The sequence below is a fragment of the Callithrix jacchus genome, chromosome 1, assembly GCF_049354715.1.
Source record: "Callithrix jacchus isolate 240 chromosome 1, calJac240_pri, whole genome shotgun sequence".
NCBI classification, from domain to species: domain Eukaryota; kingdom Metazoa; phylum Chordata; class Mammalia; order Primates; family Cebidae; genus Callithrix; species Callithrix jacchus.
This window is the reverse complement of record NC_133502.1, coordinates 202,121,718-202,144,416: the sequence shown is the minus strand read 5'-3', so window position 1 is coordinate 202,144,416 and position 22,699 is coordinate 202,121,718. Positions and strand designations below refer to the sequence as shown.

At 45.5% G+C, this 22,699-nt stretch overlaps 1 protein-coding gene and 1 pseudogene across 3 annotated transcripts in view; one reads left to right on the top strand and one right to left on the bottom strand.

Moving 5' to 3' along the window:
* The first annotated feature begins 2,587 nt into the window (after window positions 1-2,587).
* Window positions 2,588-22,699, top strand: part of PISD (phosphatidylserine decarboxylase) — a 41,389-nt gene continuing 21,277 nt past the window's right edge. For all 3 annotated transcript variants that reach the window (XM_078338872.1, XM_017979300.4, XM_054240376.2), the window contains exons 1-3: window positions 2,588-2,661; window positions 11,608-11,687; window positions 14,003-14,178. In XM_078338872.1, the coding sequence (XP_078194998.1) occupies window positions 2,597-2,661; window positions 11,608-11,687; window positions 14,003-14,178 (321 nt within the window). In that variant the 5' untranslated portion in view covers window positions 2,588-2,596. The remainder of the gene's footprint in view (window positions 2,662-11,607; window positions 11,688-14,002; window positions 14,179-22,699) is intronic.
* On the bottom strand, window positions 5,164-5,667 carry LOC118146782 (small ribosomal subunit protein uS10 pseudogene; annotated as a pseudogene).

The following is a 22,699-nucleotide window of genomic DNA, read 5'->3' as shown; positions in this document are numbered from 1 at the left end:
AAAAAAAAAATAAAAAAAATAAAAAATAAATAAATAAAAGCATTCAGTGAGTCATTTATTTATTACTTGTCCTGTAAGCTTGGAAAAATAGGCTCTTTCCCACCACTCTACATGACAGTAACGAGCAAATCATTCTTATTAGACAAATACATGATTGGCAAACATTTTCTCTCATTCTGTGGGTTGTCTCTTCTCTCTCTCTCTCTCTCTGAAACAGAGTTTTGCTCTTGTTGCCCAGGCTGGAGTGCAATGGTGCGATCTCGGCTCACTGCAACCTCTGCCTCCCCAGTTCAAGTGATTTTACTGCCTCAGCCTCCCGCGTAGCTGGGATTACAGGCGCGTGCCACAATGCCCGGCTAATTTTGTATTTTTAGTAGCGACGGGGTTTCTCCATGTTGGTCAGGCTGGTCTAGAACTCCTGACCTCAAATGATCCGCCTGCCTCGGCCTCCAAAAGTGTTGGGATTACAGGTGTGAGCCACCGCATCTGGCATCTTTTCACTGGCTTGATAGTAGTGTTCCATGCGAAAATGTTTTAATTTTGAAGTTTATCTTTTTGTTGTTTTTGTTATCGTTGGCTGTGCTTTTCAATCCAGTGTCATGAAGATTTCCCCTATGTTTTTTTCTAAGAATGTTATATTTTTAACTCTTCACTTTAGGTCTCTGATCCATTTTGAATGAATTTTTGTATATGGTGTAAGATAAAGGTCCACTTTATGTTTTACATGTGGATATTTAGTTTTCCCAATGTACTTCATTTTGAAATAATTTTCCATTTCCTGCTGGTTTACTACTCTCAACGGGATAGTAAAAGCAATTAAACAAAAAAAAATTTTTTTTGAGATGGAGTTTCACTCATTGCTCAGGCCAGAGGGCAATGGCGTGATCTCGGCTCACTGCAACCTCAGCCTCCCTGGTTCAAGCGATTCTCCTGCCTCAGCCTCCCAAGTAGCTGGGATTATAGGCATATGCCACTATGTCCAGCTAATTTTTTTAAAATTTTTAATAGAGATGGGGTTTCTCCATGGTGATCACGGTCGTCTCAAACTCTTGACCTCAGGTGATCTGCCTGCTTCAGCCACCTAAAGTGATGGAATTATAACTGTAAGCCACTGTGCCCAGCTTTTTGTGTGTGTGAGTGAGATGAAGTCTCACTCTGTTGCAATGTCACAATCACAGCTCACTGCAACCTTCACCTCCTGGGTTAAGGCGATTCTTGTGCCTCAGCCTTTGGAGTAGCTGGGATTACAGGCACATGCCACCATGCCCAGCTAATTTTTGTATTTTTAGTAGAGATGGGGTTTCACCATGTTGGCCAGGCTTATCTCAAACTCCTGACCTCAGGTGATATGCCTGCCTTGGCCTCCCAAAGTGCTGGTATTATAGGTGTGAGCCACTGCGCCTGGCCTTTTTTTTTTTTTCCCAATAGAAATGGAGTCTCACTACATTGTCCAGGCTGGTCTCAAACTCCTTGGCTCAAGCCATTCTCCCAACTCAGCCTCCCAAAGAGTGGGGATTACAGGAGTGAGCTACTGCACCTGGCCAAAACCAATTGTAAACGTTTTTTTTTTCAGACTTTTGTAAACAAAGCGAGGTATTTTCCCCCATACCAAACCTGGTGCCTTTTAAGCCCTCTGTTGGAGCTGAGTATGCCCTAGTTGAACTTAAGCAAACTTCACAGAAATAACGCAGGCAGCATATCCCTCCTCCTGTGTCAAATGCCGGGTGAAGGCAATTGTGATTATCAGCTTAGCAGAGGAAAAAGTAAGGCTGCATTCCTTCAGTTTTCAAACCCAAATTCTGCCAGATTCTAGGCAAAGGGTTTAAAAGAAAGAATGTTTAGAACATGGTTTTTGGAGTCAGAGAATATGTTCAAAGTCTGGCTTCACTATTTTATAGCCTTTGAGCATGTGACCTTTATGTACCCTTGAAGATGTTGCTTAATCTTCCTGAGCCTCAGGTACCTCATTTTAAAAACGGGGATAATGCCTCAGGCCTAGCTGCCAGTCTCTAGTCAGTGCTCAGTAAAAAGTAGCAGATGATCAAAAACGGGTTTTCCTCTTACAATTGAAGATAGGAACCTTTTCAAGAGCAAGCAGCAGGCACCGAATTTGACGACTGTTTGCCTCCGGTCTCTCTGGCAGCACAGTGGTAGGAGGTAAGAATGATATGACACCATGCATGCAAAGTGCTCACGACACACTCTGGCGATTAAAAAAAGGAGAGCTGAGTCATGGATGTCCAGTTTCCCCATCTGTAAAATGAGCAAGTTCGATCACTTGAAACGACATTCTTGGGCCTTGGATGACTCAGATTTTCCAGGCATATGCGGAAAGGCACGCCAGAGGGAAGGAGGAGGAGTGGTAGCGTTGCGACCGAGCCCAGGTTTAGCGAAACCGACAGCTCCACCGCCGGCACCAGTTCCCCTGGCTCTGGAGGTGCCAGGCTGGTGGGGTGGGGAGTAGCCACGGGGCGGAGTGATTCCGCGCCCAGCCTTCGGCTTTCTTCATTGGCCTGGTGAACTCGAGATTTGTGACGCCATAGGCGTGCGCCCAGAGTATGAAGGGGGTGTGGCTCGCTGAGAAGGAGGAGACAAGATGGCGACGTCCGTGGGGCACTGGTGCTTGCGATTGCCGCACAGGGTCGCGCCGTGGCGGAGCAGGTATAGCAGCGCGGGGAGACTGCCTTGGGGCGTGGGGCAACCTGGGCCAAGTCGGGGCTCGGAGACAGGTGTTCCTCTGTTGCAGACTCGCTCTCAGGCGAGCTCGGGTGGAGACGGAGCCTCCTTCACCTCGAGCTTAAGAGTAGGTGCGACTGCTACTGCGTGAGGCGGTCCGGATCTAGTTAGGGTGTGGTGTAGAGGCTCTCGCTTTGCCCTTTCCAGCTAGGTGGAAGTTCAGGAGTGACAAAATCCAGATGAAATAGGCTACCTGTCCGTCACTTGAGTCGAGGCAGGCTTTCAGATGTTCAGATGCCATTTTCTCGTGTTCGTTTTCGTAGAAGAAGCGATGTCCTGTGGGAAGGGCACTAGATTGAGAGTCAGGCAACCTTCATTTCTGGATCTTAGTCTTTGAAGCGAGAGGATTAGATTAGGTAATCTCAAAACAGCCTGTTAAGTGGCTAGTCTTGGTTACCCTTGTGACTCCCAGCTGTTAGGTTCTTAGAAATTTAAGAGACTTGAGGGGTTTTCCAAGTCCCTCTCTTTCTCTTTGGAGCTAACGAGATTGAGGCTCCGAGAGAGGGAGGGATTTGCTCAAGTTCACGCAGCCAGTTTGTAGCAGAGAAAGACCTCCGTCAAGGTACCTGTCTCTCACGCGACGATCTTTCTCTCAGGCTGCCCACCTGAGGGCAGTTATTATACAGAAAATAGCTTAGAGCATCTGGACTGCCGAAAAATGGATTAAAATGTTGGTAGCTGTGACTCAGAGTTGGCTGCCTGGTGTCATTTCAGAGAGCTAAGATTTGAGAGATGCGCCACACTTGTGTGTTTCCTGCAGGGTTTCTTTTATCAGCGTTTATCAGAACATGGTTTTTGGAGTCAGAGACGTATGTTCAAACTCTGGCTTCACTATTTTATAGGCTTATATTGTAGTTTTGGGAGGAGAAGGACACTGGATTTGGATTAAGAGGGAACAGAAACTATCATTGGTCTTGTTATGAAAGCGTCACGGCCGGGCACGGTGGCTCACGCGTGTAATCCAGCCCTTTGGGAGGCCGAGGTGGGTGGATCACGAGGTCAGGAGATTGAGACCATCCTGCCCAACGTGGAGAAATCTCGTCTCTATTAAAAATACAAAAATTAGCTGGGTGTGGTGGTATGCACCTGTAGTCCCAGCTACTCGGGAGGACGAGGCAGGTGAATCACATGTACCTGGGAGGTGGAGGTTGCAGTGAGCCAAGATTGCACCACTGCACTCCAGCCTGGACGACAGAGCGAGACTCCATCTCAAAAGAACAAAAAAAAACCACAAAAACAAAAACAAAAAACACAGAGGATTCCAGATAAGTCCCCATCCTGCTGCCAATTTCAGATTCAGTAGATATAAGTTGGAACCCCGGCAAGTGTAGTTTTTACAGGTTGATTCTTAGGTTTGGGCAAGTATGGACAGTAGTATCTAGGAAGTAGTTTCTCGTGTATGACTTCCATTTTAGAAATATTTATGGCATCCCTGCCACTGCAAACCAGTGTCAAGGGACCATGGAGAAGAGAGAAGGGAGGAGGAGAGAAATGAATTTAAAAACATTTGAAATAGGCCTTGTGTTCACGAAACTTTACAGTTTAGTAGGAGAGGAAACACTTCACTATGTACTTGTAATACAAAGTGGAATATAGGACAAAGCCAGTTCCGTTTTAGGAGAACTCTCACAGCTTTAGAAAGCAAGTGAGACATAAGGACTATAGGTAAAATGTTACTACTAGGGGTGATGTTAAAAATGTCTTAGGCTGCTTGGTGGCTCATACCTGTAATCCTAGCACTTTGAGAGGCTAAGGCAGGTGGATTGCGTGAGCTCAGGAGTTCAAGACTAGCCTGGGCAACATGATAAAACCCTATCTGTACAAAAAAAATACAAAAATTAGCTGGGCATGGTGATGCATACCTGCAGTCCCAGCTACTTGAGAGGCTGAGGTAGGAGGATCACCTGAGCCCAGGAGGTTGAGGCTGCAGTGAGCCAAAATCATGCCACTCCACACCAGAGTGGGCAACAGAGTGAGACCCTGTCTAAAAAAAAAAAAACAAGAAAAAATAGTGCAACTGGCCAGTTTGGTGGCTTATACCTGTAATCTTAACACTTTGGAAGGCCAAGGCAAGAGAATTGCTTGAGCCCAAGAGTTTGAGACCAACCTGAGCAACATAGTGAGACCTCGTCTCTACAAAAAATAGCTGGGTGCACGTCTGTGGTTCCATCTACTTGGGAATCTAAGGTGGGAGGTTCACTTGAGCCCAGGAGGTCGAGGCTGCGGTGAGCTGTGATTTCACCACTGCATTCCAGCCTGGGTGACAGACACCCTGTCTCAAAAATAAAAATAAAAAACTTACAACCAGGACACCATGGAGACAGACTAGTGAGTATGAATGCTGGTTATAAATGATTGATATGAACATTCCAGTGTATGCCAGCTGAATATCAACTCTACTTTTTTTTTTTTTAACAACTGGTAATTTATTAAAATAGCTGACTTAAGCATCTGCAGTGGTGACTTCCACCTCAACTCTTGGCTCAGTACTAATGGAAGTCATTTGCTTAACAATCTCAGAAGGACGGTGCAAGTCAGTGACTCACTTGTGGATTCTCATATGGAAAAGATCCCATGTCTTAGAACCTTCACCACAAGGTGCTTTTCTTGTCATTCTCAAAGTCTGGGTAGGCATCCGAACTGGTCCTTTCACTTTGCGATTCTTTTCCTTTGCTCCTCTGATCAAGTCAGCACACACCTTCTCCAGGGATTTTTCACTGCAGCTTGTTAGAGTGATTCGAATTCAGTGAACTGCCACCTCTGGCTCCACGGGTGTTTTTCAGTATCCTTAAAAGCCATGGCTGCTGCACAGCTTCCTGACCAACTTATTCCTCAGCAAGAGCACACAGCAGTGAGTCCGGAGCAGGAACATGCGGACCAGCAATCTGCAACAGCTAGTCTTCCTCAAAGAGCAACTCTTAGTTTTAATAATAATAACAATGCGTAACTAGGTGCCAGGCCCTGGGCTAAGGTTTTACATGATTGTCTTCTAATGAGATGAGTTTTGTTTTTGCTGTTGGAGAAACTGAGGCTTGAGATTAGTTAAGAAATTTCCTAAGGTCACACAACTGCTAGTAAGTGGCACAGGCAGACTGGAGTGCTTAATTGTGGGCTTTAATGGCCTACTTGCAGGATACAATATAGATTGCATGTAGAAGAGACATCTGGTTGAACCCATTCATTCATCTTTCTGGGGTGTACTCTCACTGTTGAGATTGAAGGCCAGTGAGAACACAGATAAACCCCAGCGTTCATTGAGGTATACATACAGTAAACAACGGAATATATGTAGAATCCATTCATGTTGGTTAATGAGAAATGCTATGAAGAAAAAGAAAGCAAGATAATTAAGAAGTTAGTGCTGGCCAGGTGTGGTGGCTCATGTCTATAATCCCAGCACTTCGGGACGCCAAGGTGGGCAGATCACCTGAGGTTGGGAGTTTGAGACCAACCTGACCAACATGGAGAAACCCTGTCTCTACTGTAAATACAAAATTAGCTGGGCATGGTGGTGCATGCCTGTAATCCCAGCTGCTGGAGAAGCTGAGGCAGGAGAATTGCTTGAACCTGGGAGGTAGAGGTGGCGGTGAGCTGAGATCGTGCCATTGCACTCCATCCGGGGCAACAAGAGTGAAATTCCATCACAAAAAAAAAAAGTTACTGCTCAACAGAAAAACAAACTTTGCATGTTCTCACTTATTTGTGGGAGCTGAAAATTAAAACAGTCGAACTAATGGAAGTAGTAGAAAGATGGTTATCAGAAGCTGGAAAGGTAGTGGGGGGATGGGAGGAAGTGGGGATGGTTAATGAGTATCAAAAAAAATAAAATGGGACTGGGCACGGTGGCTTGAGCCTGTAATCCCAGCACTTTGGTGGGTAGAGGCCGAGGTGGGTAGATCACTTGAGGTCGGAAGTTCAAGACCAGCCTGGCCAAAAAACCCTGTCTCTACTAAAAATACAAAAAGTTAGCTTGGCATGGTGATGCACTCTTGTAAGCCCAGCTACTCAGGAAGCTGAGGAAGGAGAATTGCTTGAATCTGGGAGGCAGAGGTTGCAGTGAGCCATGATTGCGCCATTGCACTCCAACCTGGGCTACAGAGCGAGACTCCATTCAAAAAAAAAAGATTACTTTGGCCACCGTGCCTGGCCACGAGATATTTTAATGGTAGTTTTCATGCCTTTCCAGTGGATTGAACGTGGATGATGAGAAAGAAGGACTTAAAAATGAGTTCTAGGCCAGGCATGGTGGCTCACACCTGTAATCCTAGCACTTTGGGAGGCCAAGGCAGGTGGATCACTTGAGGTCAGGAGTTTGAGACCAGCCTGGCCAACATGGTGAAACCCTGTCTCTGCTAAAAAATATACAAAAATTAGCCAGTTGTGGTGGTGTGTACCTGTAATCTTAGCTACTCAGAAGGCTGAGGCAGGAGAATCGTGTGAACCCAGCAGGCGGAGGTTGCAGTGAGCTGAGATAGTGCCACTACACTCCAGCCTGGGTGACAGAGTGAGACTCCATCTCAGAAAGAAAATCACAAAAGTATGAGTCCTTGCCTGGCACAGTGTCTTACACCTGTAATCCCAGCCCTTTGGGAGGCTGTGGTGGGAGGATCACTTGAGCCCAGGAATTCGAGACCAGTCTGGGCCAGATGGCAAGACCTCATCTCTTTTTTTTTTTTTTTGAGACAGAGTTTCACTCTTGTTACCCAGGCTGGAGTGCAATGGCGTGATCTCAGCTCATGGCAACCTCTGCCTCTTGGGTTCAGGCAATTCTCCTGCCTCAGCCTCCTGGCAAGACCTCATCTCTATAAAATAATTAAAAACTAGCCAGGCTGGGCGCAGTGGCTCATGCCTATAATCCCAGCACGTTGGGAGGCCAAGGTGGGCGGATCAGCTGAGGTTGGGAGTTTGAGATCAGCCTGACCAACATGGAGAAACCCTGTCTCTACTGAAAATACAAAATTAGCCGGGCATGGTCGTGCACGCCTGTAATCCCAGCTACTCGGAAGGCTGAGGCAGGAGAGTTGCTTCAACCCAGAAGGCAGAGGTTGCGGTGAGCTGAAATTACACCATCGCACTCCAGCCTAGGCAACAAGAGTGAAACTCCGTCTCAAAAAAAAAAAAAAAAAAAAAAAAAGGTCATACTTGAGTGACTGGGTGGGTGAATGGTGGTACCTTTTTTTTACCCGGTATGTCAGTTATAGTAATATTGGTACTATAACAGATTAAACCCGTTTCAGCATTCTTAGTGGCTTAACACAGTAGAAGTTTATTTCTCACTTTTGTAAAGTCCCATTGGGTGCTTTTGGCAGGGCAGCTGTTTTCCAAGCGATGTTCAGCCACCCAGTCTCCTGCCATCTTTTTTTTTTTTTGAGACGGAGTTTCACTCTTATTACCCAGGCTAGAGTGCAATGGCGCGATACAGGCTCACCGCAACCTCCGCCTCCTGGGTTCAAGCAATTCTCCTGCCTCAGCCTCCCGAGTAGCTGGGACTACAGGCACGCGCCACCATGCCCAGCTAATTTTTGTATTTTTTTTAGTAGAGACGGGGTTTCACCATGTTGACCAGGATGGTCTCGATCTCTTGACCTCGTGATCCACCCGCCTCAGCCTCCCAAATTGCTGGGATTAGAGGTGTGAGCCACCGTGCCCGGCCTACTACTATCTTTTTTTTGGAGATGGAGTGTCACTCTGTGGCCCAGGCTGGAATGCAGTGGCACTATCTTGGCTCACTGCAACCTCTGCCTCCCAGTTTCAAGCAGTTCTCCTGCCTCAGCCTGCTGAGTAGCTGGGACTCCAGGCGCTTACTGCCACACCTAGCTTTTAGTAGAGACAGGGTTTCATCATGTTGCCCAGGCTGGTCTCAAATTCCTGAGCTCAGGCAATTCACCCACCTCGGCCTACAAAAGTGCTAGGATTACAGGTGTGAGCCTGGCCTTCTTGCCGTCTTTAATACATGACTTCCCAAGCAGGCTGGATGGGGAAAGCTTGGGGGTCAATGCCTGGGAAGCCTGAATGATCCTCAGATTCCATTGGTTCAAACTCAGTCTCATGGCCACACCATGCTGCAAGGGAGGCTGGGGAATGTAGTCTAACAGGTGTCCAGAAGAGGAAGTGCATTTGGTAAACATCTGGCTAGTCTGCCATGGAAAGAGAACTCTGGACCAGGAACAGTTTGAAGGTAAGTTAGAGAGGATCAGGAATCCTGTCTTCTACAGACTCAGTTTGAGAGGACTCAAAGTGGGGACACTGGGTAGCCAGCCCCTGGAGGAGCAATGGAGTGGTGCTTGGGGGAGTCTTGGGGGTGGTGCTCATCATGGTAAGATGCTTTTTCTCTATACAAACCTTGTTTGTCTATAGGAGGATCAGATTCAACATGTTAGCTAAAATAGTGCCATGCTGTGAGGGTGTGTGTGTGCGTTTTTTTTTTTTTTTTTTTTTTTTTTAAGGCAGTGTCCCACTCTGTCATCCAGGCTGGAGTGCAGTGGTGAGATTTTGGCTCACTGCAAAATCATCAGTCGATGGTTCTTTAAAACCATGGGACTGGATAAGCATCTCTAGGGAGAGTGTGTAGATAGAGAAGAGATCTGAACCCTGGGCATGGCAAGAATCCAAAGTCGGGAAGCAAAGGAGAATTCACAAAAAGACTGAGAAGAAACCAGAGAAATGGGAGGAAAAATCAGGGTTCCAAAAGCCCAGTAAAGAATGTTTCAAGGAGAGAAGGATCACCTGTGTCATGCTGCTGAGGTATCAAGTAAGATGAGCCCTCAGATGTGTGGATGCATTGGTGTTGGCAGCATGGAGGTTGTTGGTGACCTTGATAAAGTGGTGTGATAGGAACAAAAGCCTTGTTGAGTGGAACTAAGAGAGGCTAAGAGGTGAGGAAGTGGTGACAGTGAAATAGAGAGCTCTTTTTAGGCTTGGAATGAAGGTGAGCAGAAAGTAGAGTGGAACTGAAGAATGAGAAATGGTAGACAGTGTTTGTGTAAGACTGAAGAAATGACAGTGTTCATATGAAAATAGGGACAATCCGATAAAATGAAACATTTCCCAATATTTGATCCAGGAGCTGGGGCTTCAGCAGTGGACAAAAAGCCAAGCTCTTTGTTCTTGGGCGGGGTTTCTGAGGGGAAGATGGACGTGCAGAACACACCACCTGAGTGCCCTGCATCCAGTTACGGTGGATACATAAATGATTATCTCCCATTCCTGTTTCCTCCTGTCAGACAAAGCCTTGTTAAGCAATCTGCAAACATTCTTTCAGTTAGGGGTTTTTCAGTATTCTGGAACACACAATGCGGCAATGTACAGAACACAACAGTTTATCTTTTAGTCAGTTTTTGCACTTCCTGTTCAAATTCTGTTTAGAAAGCAGAGTTTTAGGCTTTTTGCTGTGATAGTGGGAGTATTCAGTCTAAGAAATGAGCATTGTTCAGAACTGAAAGAACTTTCATGTACTGAAATACACCCTTCATTGTGTTAATAGCTGTACATCTGTCTGGCCTTGGGGGTGGTGCTCATCATGGTAAGATGCTTTTTCTCTATCCAAACCTTGTTTGCCTATAGGAGGATCAGATTCATCATGTTAGCTACAATAGTGCCATGCTGTAAGGGTGTGTGTGGTTTTTTTTTTTTTTTTTTTTTTTTTTTAAGGCACGGTCCCACTCTGTCACCCAGGCTGGAGTGCAGTGGTAAGATTTTGGCTCACTGCAACCTCCAACTCCTGGGTTCAGGCAGTCTTCCCACTTCAGCTTTTTGGTTAGCTAGGACTACAGGCGCATACCACCACGCCTGGCTAATTTTTGTATTTTTTGTACGGATGGGGTTTCGCCATGTTGCCCAGGCTGGTCCCGAACTGTGGAGCTCAAGCAATCTGCCTACCTCAGCCTCCCGCAGTGCCAGGATTATGGTCGTGATTATAGTTGTTTCAGGCTTACAGAACATTATGAAAATAGTACATAGAATTCCTAAATACCTTTTACCCAGATTCTTCAAATGTCAGCCCTATTTTTTTTATCATTTTCCATCTCTGTTTGTATGTATATGTGTATGTACACATATGCTTTTTTTTTCTGAGACACTTGCTGAGCAATTTGCTGACTTGTCGACCGTTTGCTTTTAAATATTTCTAGGCCAAGCGAGGTGGCTTATACCTGTAATCCCAGCACTTTGGGAGGCCGAGTCTGGTGGATCACATGAGATCAGGAGTTTGAGACCAGCCTGGCCAAAATGGTGAAACCCTGTCTCTACTGAAAATACAAAAATTAGCTGGGCATGGTGGTGGATGCCTGTAATTCCAGCTTCTTGGGAAGCTGAGGCAGGAGAATTGCTTGAGCCCAGGAGGTGGAGGTTGTAGTGAGCTGAGATTGTGCCCCTGCACTCCAGTATGGGCAACAGGGTGAGACTGTCTCTAAATAAATAAAAATAATGTAATCTCAGCACTTTGGGAGGCCGAAGCAGGTGGATCACAAGATCAGGTGATGGAGACCATCCTGGCCAACATGGTGAAACCCCATCTCTACTAAAAATACAAAAATTAGCTAAGCATAGTGTTGCACTCCTATAATTCCAGCTACTTGGGAGACTGAGGCAGGAGAATAACTGGAACCCAGGAGACGGAGTTTGCAGTGAGCCAAGATCGCACCAGCGCATTCCAGCTTGGTGACATTATTTTATTTTGTTTTGAGACGGAGTCTCAAAACAAAATAATAAAAAAAAAATTTCAGTTTTTCTCCCACAAGGACATTTTCTTACATACAGTACAATTGTCAAAACCAAGAAATTTACATTAATACAATATTGTTATTTAAATTTTGCCAACTAATCCAGTAATTTAAGAATAATATTTAATGGTTCATTTTTGCTTGGTTATAGCTTCCATCACTGTGAGAACACTGCCTTGAGCCACTCCCTACAGCCCTTACGGAAGCTGCATTTTAGAGCCTTTCGCACAGGTAAGGAGCAGTTAGAGGTGGTGCGGGCCCTCTCTGTGCCTCAGTTTGGTCATCTGTAAATTGGGATAAACATAGGGTTGTTGTTAGAATTAAATGAATTAGTATGGAAAGTACCTGGCATGCAGTTATCACCGAAGCATTAGCTTTGCTTTTCTTTTTATTTTGAGACAGTCTTGCTCTCTTGCCCGGGCTGGAATGCAATGGTGCAGTCTTGGTTTACTGAACCTCCACCTCCTGGGTTCAAGCAAGTCTCATTCCCCAAGTAGAGACTGCATGTATACTGGCTGATTTTTGTATTTTTAGTAGAGATGGGGTTTTGCTATGTTGCCCAGGCTGGTCTCAAACTCCTGGTCTCAAGTGATCTGCCCACCTTGGCCTCCCAAAGTGCTGGGATTATAGGCATGAGCCACCACACCTGCCTCATTGTTTTTTTGATTATAGCCATTCCAATGGGTGTGAGGGGGTCTCATTGTGGTTTTGGTTTGCATTTCCCTGATCACTAATAATGTTGTATTAGTTTGCTAGGGCTGCTGTAACAAAGGAACACAAACTGGGTTGCTTGAACAGCAGACGTTTGTCTCATGATTCTAGAGGGTAAATGTCTGACATCAAGGAGTCAGCAGGGTTGCTTCCTTTGGAGGGCTGTGAGAGAGAACCTGTTCCATGCCTCTCGCCCAGCTTCCAGTGGTTTGCTGGCTCTCTGGCATTCCTTAGATATGGAAGCATCACTCCAATCTCTGCCTTCAACTTCACATGGTATTCTCCCTGTGTGCATGTCTGTTTCTGGATTTTCCCTTTTTATTTTTTTAAATTTTTATTATCTTTTTCCGAGACAGAGCCTTGCTCTATTGCCCAGGCTGGAGTGCATGACCTTGGCTCACTACAACCTCCACCTCCCAGGTTCAAGTGATTCTTCTGCCTCAGCCTCCCAAGTAGCTGGGACTATAGGCACCTGCCACCACGCCTGGCTAGTTTTTGTATTTTTAGTAGAGGCGGCGTTTCACCATATTGGCCAGGCTAGTCTCAAACTCCTGACCTTGCGATCTGCCCACCTGGGCCTCCCAAAGTGCTGGGATTACAGGTGTGAGCCACTGCGCCTGGCTGATTTTCCCTTTTTATAAGGATATCCATCATACTGGATTTGGACCCACCTTGGCAACCTCATTTTAACTTGATAACCTCTGTAAAGACCCTCTTTCTAACCAAGTAAAATCACATTCTAAGGTACTCAGGGTGAGAACTTCAACGTAAGAATTTTGGGGAGTTTTCAGCAATTGAATGCATAACAGATCTTTAACTCTGTTTTTTCTTGTGCTTATTGGCCAATGTATATTTTCTTTGGACAAAGGTCTATTCAAATTCTTTGCACATTTTGATTAATTGATTGAGTCTCACTCTGTTGCTCAGGCTGGAGTCTAGTGGCATCATCATAGCTCACTGTAACCTTGAACTCTTGGGTTCAAGCCATCCTCCCACCTCAGTCTCCCTAGTAGCTGGGACTATAGGTGCAAGCCACTGTGCCTGGCTATTTGTCTTTTTATTGCTGACCTGTAAGAATTGATGAGATTTTTGCATTTGAGAGATAATATCAGTGACCCATCAAAATTGAGCCTGCATTATAAAAGCAAGATCAAAGAGCCCTGGGTGAGAAATGGTATTTGACTTCAAGCTCTAGACCTGTTTATGCACCTGGGCCGCCTTGATTAGTTTCTTTTTTTTATTTTTTTGAGATGGAGTTTTGCTCGTTACCCAGGCTGGAGTGCAATGGCTCGATCTCGGCTCACCGCAACCTCTGCCTCCTGGGTTCAGGCAATTCTCCTGCCTCAGCCTCCCGAGTAGCTGGCATTACAGGCACGTGCCACCAGCTAATTTTTTGTATTTTTAGTAGAGACAGGGTTTCACCATGTTGACCAGGATGGTCTTGATCTCCTTATCTCATGATCCACCACCTTGGCCTCCCAAAGTGCTGGGATTACAAACTTGAGCCACCGCGCCTGGCCGATTAATTTCTTAACCTCTTTGTGATTCAGTGTTTTCATCTTATTAATACATTTTGTGACTGCAGTGGCAATTGAAGTGGATTATAATTCTGTAGGAAAGATGCCTGTCCTGTTGTTACTGACAGTATTTGGAGACAGGAGGGTCTCAGTAGTGGCCCAAGGTTATGTCTGCCTGCTAGATATCTTAGACCCAGTCACCTTTGCTGAGGGCCTCTGAGGTGCGCTGACTTTTCCTGACCCTCCTGTTGGTGTGTTTGCATGACTCTTCCCTATTCTTGTCTCTCAGGCTCAAAATTGTCATGTTTTTTGTTACAGATGCCAGAAAAATCCACACTGCCCCTACCCGAAGCATGTTCCTGCTGCGCCCCCTGCCCATTCTGTTGGCAACAGGCGGCGGATATGCAGGGTACCGGCAGTATGAGAAGTACAGGGAGCGAGAGCTGGAGAAGCTGGGATTGGAGATTCCACCCAAACTCGCTGGTCACTGGGAGGTAGGAATGAGGCAGAACTGCCTGGGGTTCTTGTCCAGCAAACTGTCACTCTTCCAGTTGTGTCAAAGTTGGAATGTTTCAAGTCAAATATGTTTCCTTGGAGCTCACGTCTCCAGTAGCTTTTGGCCAGATATAAGAGTTACACCTTTGGTGTCATGTCAAGCTTGTATTCTGTCCCCAGACCTAACCTTGGTCTTCCCAAGGGTTCAGAGTAGAAATTCCTTGTTGTTGAAGTCTCAGGGTGTATGTTTGAGTTGGTGCTGACATCCTGGCTGTTCTGATATTCTTGCCCTTGTTAGTATGAATAAGGCTGAAACTATTGAGCTTTTGTGATGTGGATTAGTTCTCACCAGGAACCAGACAAATAATCAAATTCCTTTGTCATTATTGCTCATAATGCTTCCTCCCATCATAGTCACAAGATAGGGGCAGCCTGCATTGCTGTCGAATGCATGATATATAACAAAACATCTTGTTCATCTCTGCTTCCCGGTCCCAGGATGATGCCTGTCTCAGAGGAGACATTCAGTAAAACAGACATTCAGAAAAAAGAGGCCGGGCATGGTGGTTCATGCCTGTAATCCCAGCACTTTGGGAGGCCAAGCAGGACCGATCACTTGAGGCTAGGAGTTTGAAACGGCCTGGCCAACATGGTGAAACCTAGTCTCTACTAAAAATACAAAAATGTGGCGGGCATGATGGCAGGTGCCTGTAATCCCAGTTACTCTAAAGGCTGAGGCAGGAGAATCACTTGAACCCACGAGGTGGAGGTTGCAGTGAGCTGAGATCACATCATTGCAATCCAGCCTGGACAACAAGAGTGAAACTCTGTTTCAAAAAAAAAGGTATAAGTTTAACAGTTGCCTTTTTTTGTAGCCATAATTTAACAAATAAAAAATCTAAATATCTAAGGACCAATAATAGGCCTCAATACCCTGGCAAAAGATGTGGTGACAGTTGAAGCTTTGTGATACCTGGAATGCAATGGTGATCCACTCCATATTGCTAATAGGTCAGCTGAATCCATTCTAATAGACATATGGTGATTGGGGCATCAGGATGCTGAAGGCAAGTCCCAACCATGCGCTGCAGTAGCTGTGTAAACTGGGACATGTCACTTTCTGTCTGGTTCCATGTCTTTAACAGTAAAACAGCAGGTTGGGTTGAAACATGACTGTGAGATTCCATCCAACTCTAACACAGTTTATCTAGGAATATTTGCTGCCATTGGCATTACATGCTGCATTATAGATTTCCTTCAAGAATCCTTTTTTGGACTTTGATTTTGATCGTTTTTTTCCTGTAGAATCCAGTATATGGACTTCACTTGATTTCTAACAGTTCTGTAAAACCATGACTTAGTCAACTGATCATACAGATCCAGCTGTGGCAGTTGACCTAAGAGATATCTGTCTGCCCCCACCCGTGTCCATGTGCCTGCCCTTTGGCCTCTTTATAGACCTTGGGCTTTGTAATAACCTACCTTAAACAAAAAAAAGTTTTCTGGTACTATGTCAGAAAATCCTTTTGGTGAAGGGTAATTATGTAGTAGGTAAGTTACACTTTCAAAGTATGCTGCACTCTGTTTCCCATGGCACTGCTGGTTTCCCCTGTAAATATCATTCTTTATTAGATTAGTAAAGTACTTGTGAGTGTAGGTAGCACATGACTGTAACTGCATGAGCCCCCTCAAGTGTTAAACCCAAGCTGACATCTTTCTGACCTTGGGCATTTGTGAGGTTGACTCACCCTATGATGAGCTTGCATGCTTTTAAGAAGTTCTCACACACTTCAAAGGTTTCCCAAGAGAATATAAATTCGGAAGAAATTTGCCACTTCTAAAGTCATAAAAGACCAATGCCAGTAGTTTTTTTTTGAGATGGAGTTTTGCTCTTGTTACCCAGACTGGAGTGCAATGGCAGGATCTCAGCTCACCGCAACCTCCGCCTCCTGGGTTCAAGCAGTTCTCCTGCCTCAGCCTCCCAAGTAGCTGGGACTACAGGCTGTACCACCATGCCCAGCTAATTTTTGTATTTTTAGTAGAGACGGGGTTTCACCTTGTTGACCAGGATGGTCTTGATCTGTTGACCTTGTGATCCACCTGCCTCAGCCTCCCAAAGTGCTGGGATTATAGGCGTGAGCCACTGTGCCTGGCCAATGCCAGTAGTTTTTTAGTATCTTGCTCTATTGTCCAGGCTGGTCTCAGACTTCTGGGCTCAAGTGATCCTTCGGCCTCAGCCTCCCAAAGTACTGGGATTACAGGTATGAGCCACTGTACCTGGCCACTCCTGGATTTTCAAATAGGACTCCAAAATTTCATTTTATGAAGAAGGAGTGGTCTGGATCTGGAGTTGACATTGTAGGTTGAGTATCCCTTATCTGAAATGCTTGGAACTGGAAGTGTCTCAGATATTTTTTTTGGATTTTGCAACGTCTGTATATACATACTGAGGTATGTTCGGGATGTGATGCAAGTCTAAACCCAAAATTTATTTATTTATTTATTTACTTTTGAGACTCCATCTCAAGAAATTATTTAAAAATAATCATACTTTTTAATCAGTTAATTAAAAATTCTTTAATTTTTTTTTTATTATTATTATTTTTTTTGAGACAGAGTCTTGCTCTGTTGCCAGGTGCCAGACTGGAGTGCAGTGGCACGATCTTGGCTCACTGCAACCTCTGCCTCCCGGTTTCAGGCAATTCTTCTGCTTCAGACTCCCAGGTAGCTGTGATCACAGGCGTGCACAACCACGCCCAGCTAATTTTTGTATTTTTTAGTGGAGACTGGGTTTCACCATGGTCTCAATTTCTTGACATCGTGATCCATCCCCCTCGGTCTCCCAAAGTGCTGGGATTATAGGTGTGAGCCACCATGCCCGGCCTATTTTATTTTTTTATAGTCTGTTGCTCAGGTTGGAGTGCAATGGCATGATCTTGGCTCGCTGCAACCTCTGCCTCCTGGGTTCAAGTGATTCTCCCACTTCAGCCTCCCCAGTAGCTGGGGTTACAGGCACCTGACATCATACCTGGTTTATTTTTGTATTTTTGTAGAGACAGGGTTTCACCATGTTGGTCAGGCTGGTCTCGAACTCCTGAACTCATGTGATTCACCCACCTTGGCCTCCCAAAGTGCTGGGATTATAGGTGTGAACCTCCGTGTCTGGCCAATTTGTTTATTTATTTGAGGCAGGGTCTTACTGCATCCTTGACCTAGGCTCAAAAGATCCTCCTACCTCAGCCTTCCTGAGTAGCTAGGAACGTAAACATATGCCACCATGCCTGGCTAATTTGTTTGAATGTTTGTGGAGATGATAGTCTCATTTATGTTTTACATATATCTTCTATACATTGCCTGAGGGTAGCTTTATACAATACTTTAAATAATTTTTTTCATGAAACAAAGTTTTGACTGTGACTTGTCACACGACATCAGATGTAGAATTTTCCACTTGTTGGTGTCATATCGGCACTCAAAAAGTTTCTGATTTTGGAGCATTTTGGATGTTCGGATTAGCGATACCCAACTGTTGAAGTTTTCAGGAACTGCAACAGGTTGAGTGGGAGGGTCTTGAATGGCTGTCTGGTGCTGGGTCCTAGTCTCACCTCTTGTTCCACCTAATCATCACAAATGAAATACATGAGATTTTCCAAATCTAGCTGATCATGAGAATTGTTGGGGAGCTTTAAAAATTATGAATTTGAATTCCTTAACTCCTGAAATCTAGAAAGTTTGGGCTAGGCTCAAGATCTGTGTTTTTCAGAAGCCCTGTAGGTGATTCTGATAAGCCAGCTTGAAGAACTATGGGCAGATGAACCCTACCTAATGTTCCCTTCAGGGCTTCATTTTTTTTTTCCTTTTTTGAGACAGGGTCTTGCCCTGTCGATCTTGGCTCACTGCAACCTCTGCTTCCCTGGTTCAACCAATTCTCCTGCCTCAGCCTCCTGAGTAGCTGAGATTACAGATGTGCACCACCATGTCAACTAATTTTTGTATTTTTTAGTAGAGACAGGGTTTCACCATATTGGCCAGGCTGGTCTTGAACTCCTGACCTCAAGTGATCTGCCCGCCTTGGCCTCCTAAAGTGCTAGGATTATAGGCATGAGCCACCGTGCACAGCTGCTAATTTTTCTATTTTTTGTTGAGATGGGATTTTGACATGTTGCCAGGCTGGTTTCTAAGTCCTGAGCTCAAGAGATTCACCCATCTTGACCTCCCAAATTGCTAGAATTACAGGCATGAGCCACTGTACCTGGCCAGTTTTAGGTTGTTGTTGTTTTTCAGAGACAGGGTCTTATTGTGCTGCTCAGGCTGGAGAGTAGTGGTGTGATCATAGCTTGCTACAGCCTTGAACACCTGGGCTCACATGCTTCTTTTACCTTAGCCTTCCCAGTAGTGAACGACAGGTGTGTGCCACTTCACCAGGCTGATTTTGTTCTTATGTTTCTTTTATCCATTTTGAGTTAATTTTTGTTTATGGTATTAGAGAAGAATTAACTGCCATTCTTTTGCATGTGGATGTCCAGTTTTCCTAGTACCATACATTGAAAAGATTATCCTTTCCCTATTGAATGGTCTTGGAAAGCTTGTGGAAATCAGTCTTATTCTCTGTTAAATGACAGAGATGATACAGCAAACGCTATGACAGAATGTTGGAAAACAGGACATCAAGATTCCCATGCCTTCTCACCATGTGACTGATTGCTTAATCATGAGCTTTATTTTTCATGCATTCACTTCCTGTCTTTGTTTCTATTTTAAAATGAATTCAGCTGTTTTTTTCTTTTTCTTTTTTTTTCTCTTTTTTGAGGCAGGGTCTGGCTTGTTGCCCAGGCTAAAGTGCAGTGGTGCAATCACAGCTCACTGTAACCTCAACATCCCGGGTTTAAGCAGTCCTCCCACCTCTGCCTCCCAAGTAGCTGGGACCAGAGGCATGTACCACCACCACACCCAGCTAATTTTTTGTAGAGCTGGGATCTCACTGTGTTGTCTAGGCTGGTCTCAAATGATCATCTTATCTTGGCCTCCCAAAGTGCTGGGATTCCAGATGTGAGCCACCATGGAGTCACACTCTTGGCTCTTCCTCTGTGGTGACAGGCACTCAGCTCCTGAAGTCTCTGCTTGCCACTGAGGCTTTACCACCTGTTGATTCTGGTATACTGGTGGTCTTTGCCACCATGAATGATGTTGCAGAGCACACCTTTGCACATAAGGCCTTTTCTCAGGGTGAATGCCTAGGTGTAGGATTGCTGCCTGAAACGGTATGGACACTGTTATGGTTTGTGGCATGCATTTGGCTTCTAAAACAATTATAGTATTTCCCCCTTATCCAAGGTTTCATGTTCCTGCAGTCTCAAAATATTAAATGTAAAATTCCAGAAATAAACAATTCCTAAGTTATTTAATTAATTAATTAATTAATTAATTTTTTGAGACGGAGTTTCGCTCTTGTTACCCAGGCTGGAGTGCAATGGTGCGATCTCAGCTCACCACAACCTCCACCTCCTGGATTCAAGCAGTTCTCCCACCTTAGCCTCCTGAGTAGCTGGGATTAAAGGCACACGCCACCACGCCCAGCTAATTTTTTGTATTTTTAGTAGAGACGGGGTTTCACCATGTTGACCAGGATGGTCTCGATCTCTTGACCTTGCAATCCTCCCGCCTCAGCCTCTCAAAGTGCTGGGATTACAGGCTTGAGCCACCGCACCCGGCCTATTTATTTTTTTTGAGACGGAGTCTCCCTGTCGCCCAGGCTGAGGGGTAGTGGCGTGATCTCAGCTCACTATAACCTCTGTCTCCTGGGTTCAAGCGATTCTCCAGCTTCAACCTCCCGAGTACCTGGGATTACAGGCTTGCGCCACCACGCCTGGCTAATTTTTTTTTTTTTTTTTTTTTTAGTAGAGATGGGGTGTCACCATGTTGGCCAGGCTGGTCTTGAACTCTTGACCTCAGTTAATCCACCCACCCGGGCCTTCCAGAGTGCTGGGATTATAGGCATGAGCCACCGTACCCAGCTACAATTCCTAACTTTTAAATGTCTCCCTGTTCTGAATAGCATGATGAACTCTCACTCTCTCCCACCTAGGATATGAGTCATCCCTTTGTCCATTGTGACCTCAGTGAACTGCCTGCCTGTGAGTCACTTAGTAGCCAGTCTCAGTTATCAGATCCACTGTAGTGGGATTGCAGTGCTTATGTTCCGGGCACCCTTATTTGGCTTAATAATGGCCCCAAAGTGCAACAATAGTGATTCTGGCAATTTGGATTGCCGAAGAGAAAGCAGTAATACGCTTTTTTTAAGTGAAAAGGTGAAAGTTCTTGACTTCAAAAGGAAAGAAAAAAAAATCACATGCTGATTTTGATAAGATCTATGGTAAGAATGAATCTTTTATCCATTGTGAAGAAGAAAAAAATTTTTTGCTTGTTTTGCTGTTGCCCCTAAGACTGTAAAAGTTATATCCACCACTTTCTAAATGCTTAGTTAAGGTGGAATAGACGGCCGGGTGTGGTGGCTCACACCCATAATCCCCCAGCACTTTGAGAGGCTGAGGTGGGAGGGTGACATGAGGAACAAATTAGGCAGGCATGGTGGCACACACTTGTGGTCTCAGCTTCTTGGGAGGCTAAGGTAGGAGGATTGCCTGAGCCCAGAAGTTCGAGGCAGCGGTGAGGTATGATTGTGCCACTGCACTCCAGCCTGGATGACAGAGTGAGACCCTATTTCAAAAAAAAAAGGGGGAAAAAAGGTAGAAAAGGCATTAAATTTGTGGGTGGAAGACATGAACAGATATGTGTTCCGATTGATGGCAGTTGGGTTCCTTATTGTCGGTGACTTTGGTCATCCACCAGGGGGTCTTGGAATGTATCCTCCATCCTGCTGATAAGGGCGCCTATTTGTAGTTTGCATTGTTGTGTACCTGAACCACACCGGATATCTGCAAAACAGAAATCACAAGTGGCCGGGTGCAGTGGCTCACGCCTGCAATCCTAGCACTTTGGGAGGCCAGGGTGGGTGGATCCCCTGAGGTCAGGAGTTCAAGACCAGCCTGGCCATCATGGTGAAACCCCATCTTTAAAAAAAAAAAAATCACAAATGAACATGGTTTCCTTCTTCTTGAATTCCATTATTCATTGGCCAAATCCTTCTATGTGCTGGGCCCTGCTGAGATGCTGGGGAGCTACCAGTGAACAGAATCAGGGCTTCCCTTGTTAGTGGGGGAGACAGAAGCAGCAGATGGACTCATAGGCATATCAAATGGTTGAAATGCTCTGAAGAAAACTGAAACAGGTAAAGGGTACAGGGTGCCCCAGGGCTCGGGGGGAGCTAGGCTGAGACAGAAAAGGAAGGCCTCCTCAGTGCCATGCAAGCAGAGACTTCAGGAGCTGGACACCTGCCACCACTGAGGAATAGCCAACGTCTCCCTGGTTCCAGCGATTCTCCTGCCTCAGCCTCCTGAGTAGCTGGGACTGCAGGTGCACACCACCATGCTTGGCTAATTTTTGAATTTTTAGTAGAGATGGGGTTTCATCATGTTGGCCAGGATAGTCTTGATCTCCTGATCTTGTAGTCCACTCACCTCAGCCTCCCAAAGTGCTGGGATTATAGGCGTGAGCCACCGCGCCCGGCCCCTTAATACAATTTTTAAATCGCTTTTCTTTCTGCACAGACTCTACCTTTTCACTTGTTTATTCTCTGTTTATATTGGCTCATTTATGGCCAGGAACAGTGGCTCATGCCTGTAATTTAAGCACTTTGTAATCCCAGCTACTTGAGAGGCTGGGGCAGGAGAATCTGAAGGTCAAGGTGGGTGGATCACCTGAGGTCAGGAGTTCAAGACCAGCCTGACCAACATGGTGAAACCCCATTTCTACTAAATACAAAAAATTAGCTGGGCATGGTTTACATGCCTGTAATCCCAGCTACTCTGGAGGCTGACACAGGAGAATCACTTGAACCCAGGATGTGGAGGTTGCAGCGAGCTGAGATTGCACCATTTGCACTCTAGCCTGGGAAACAAGAGTGAAACTCCGTCTCAAAAAAGAAAAAAGGCCAGGCACGGTGGCTCACTCTGGTAATCCCAGCACTTTAGGAGACCGAGGCAGGTGGATTACCTGCGGTCAGGAGTTCAAGACCAGCCTGGCCAACATGGCGAAACCCTGTCTCTACTAAAAATTAAAAAATTAGCTGGGCAAGGTGGCAGGTACCTGTAATCCCAGCTACTTGGGAGGCTGAGGCAGGGAGAATTGCTTCAACTCAGGAGGTGGAGGTTGCAGTGAGCCAAGACGTGCCACCGCACTGCAGCTTGGGTGACGGAGTGGACTCCGTCTCAAAACAAAACAAAAAGGATGTTTTTATGTTAAGTTTTTATTTCACAGAATGATGTCGCTAGGAAGGGTAGAGGCCTGGAGTAGTGGCTCATGGCTGTAGTCTCAGCACTTTGGGAAACTGAGGCAGGTGGATTACTTGAGCTCAGGAGTTTGAAACCAGCCTGGGCAATGTGTCGAAAGCTTGTGTTAACT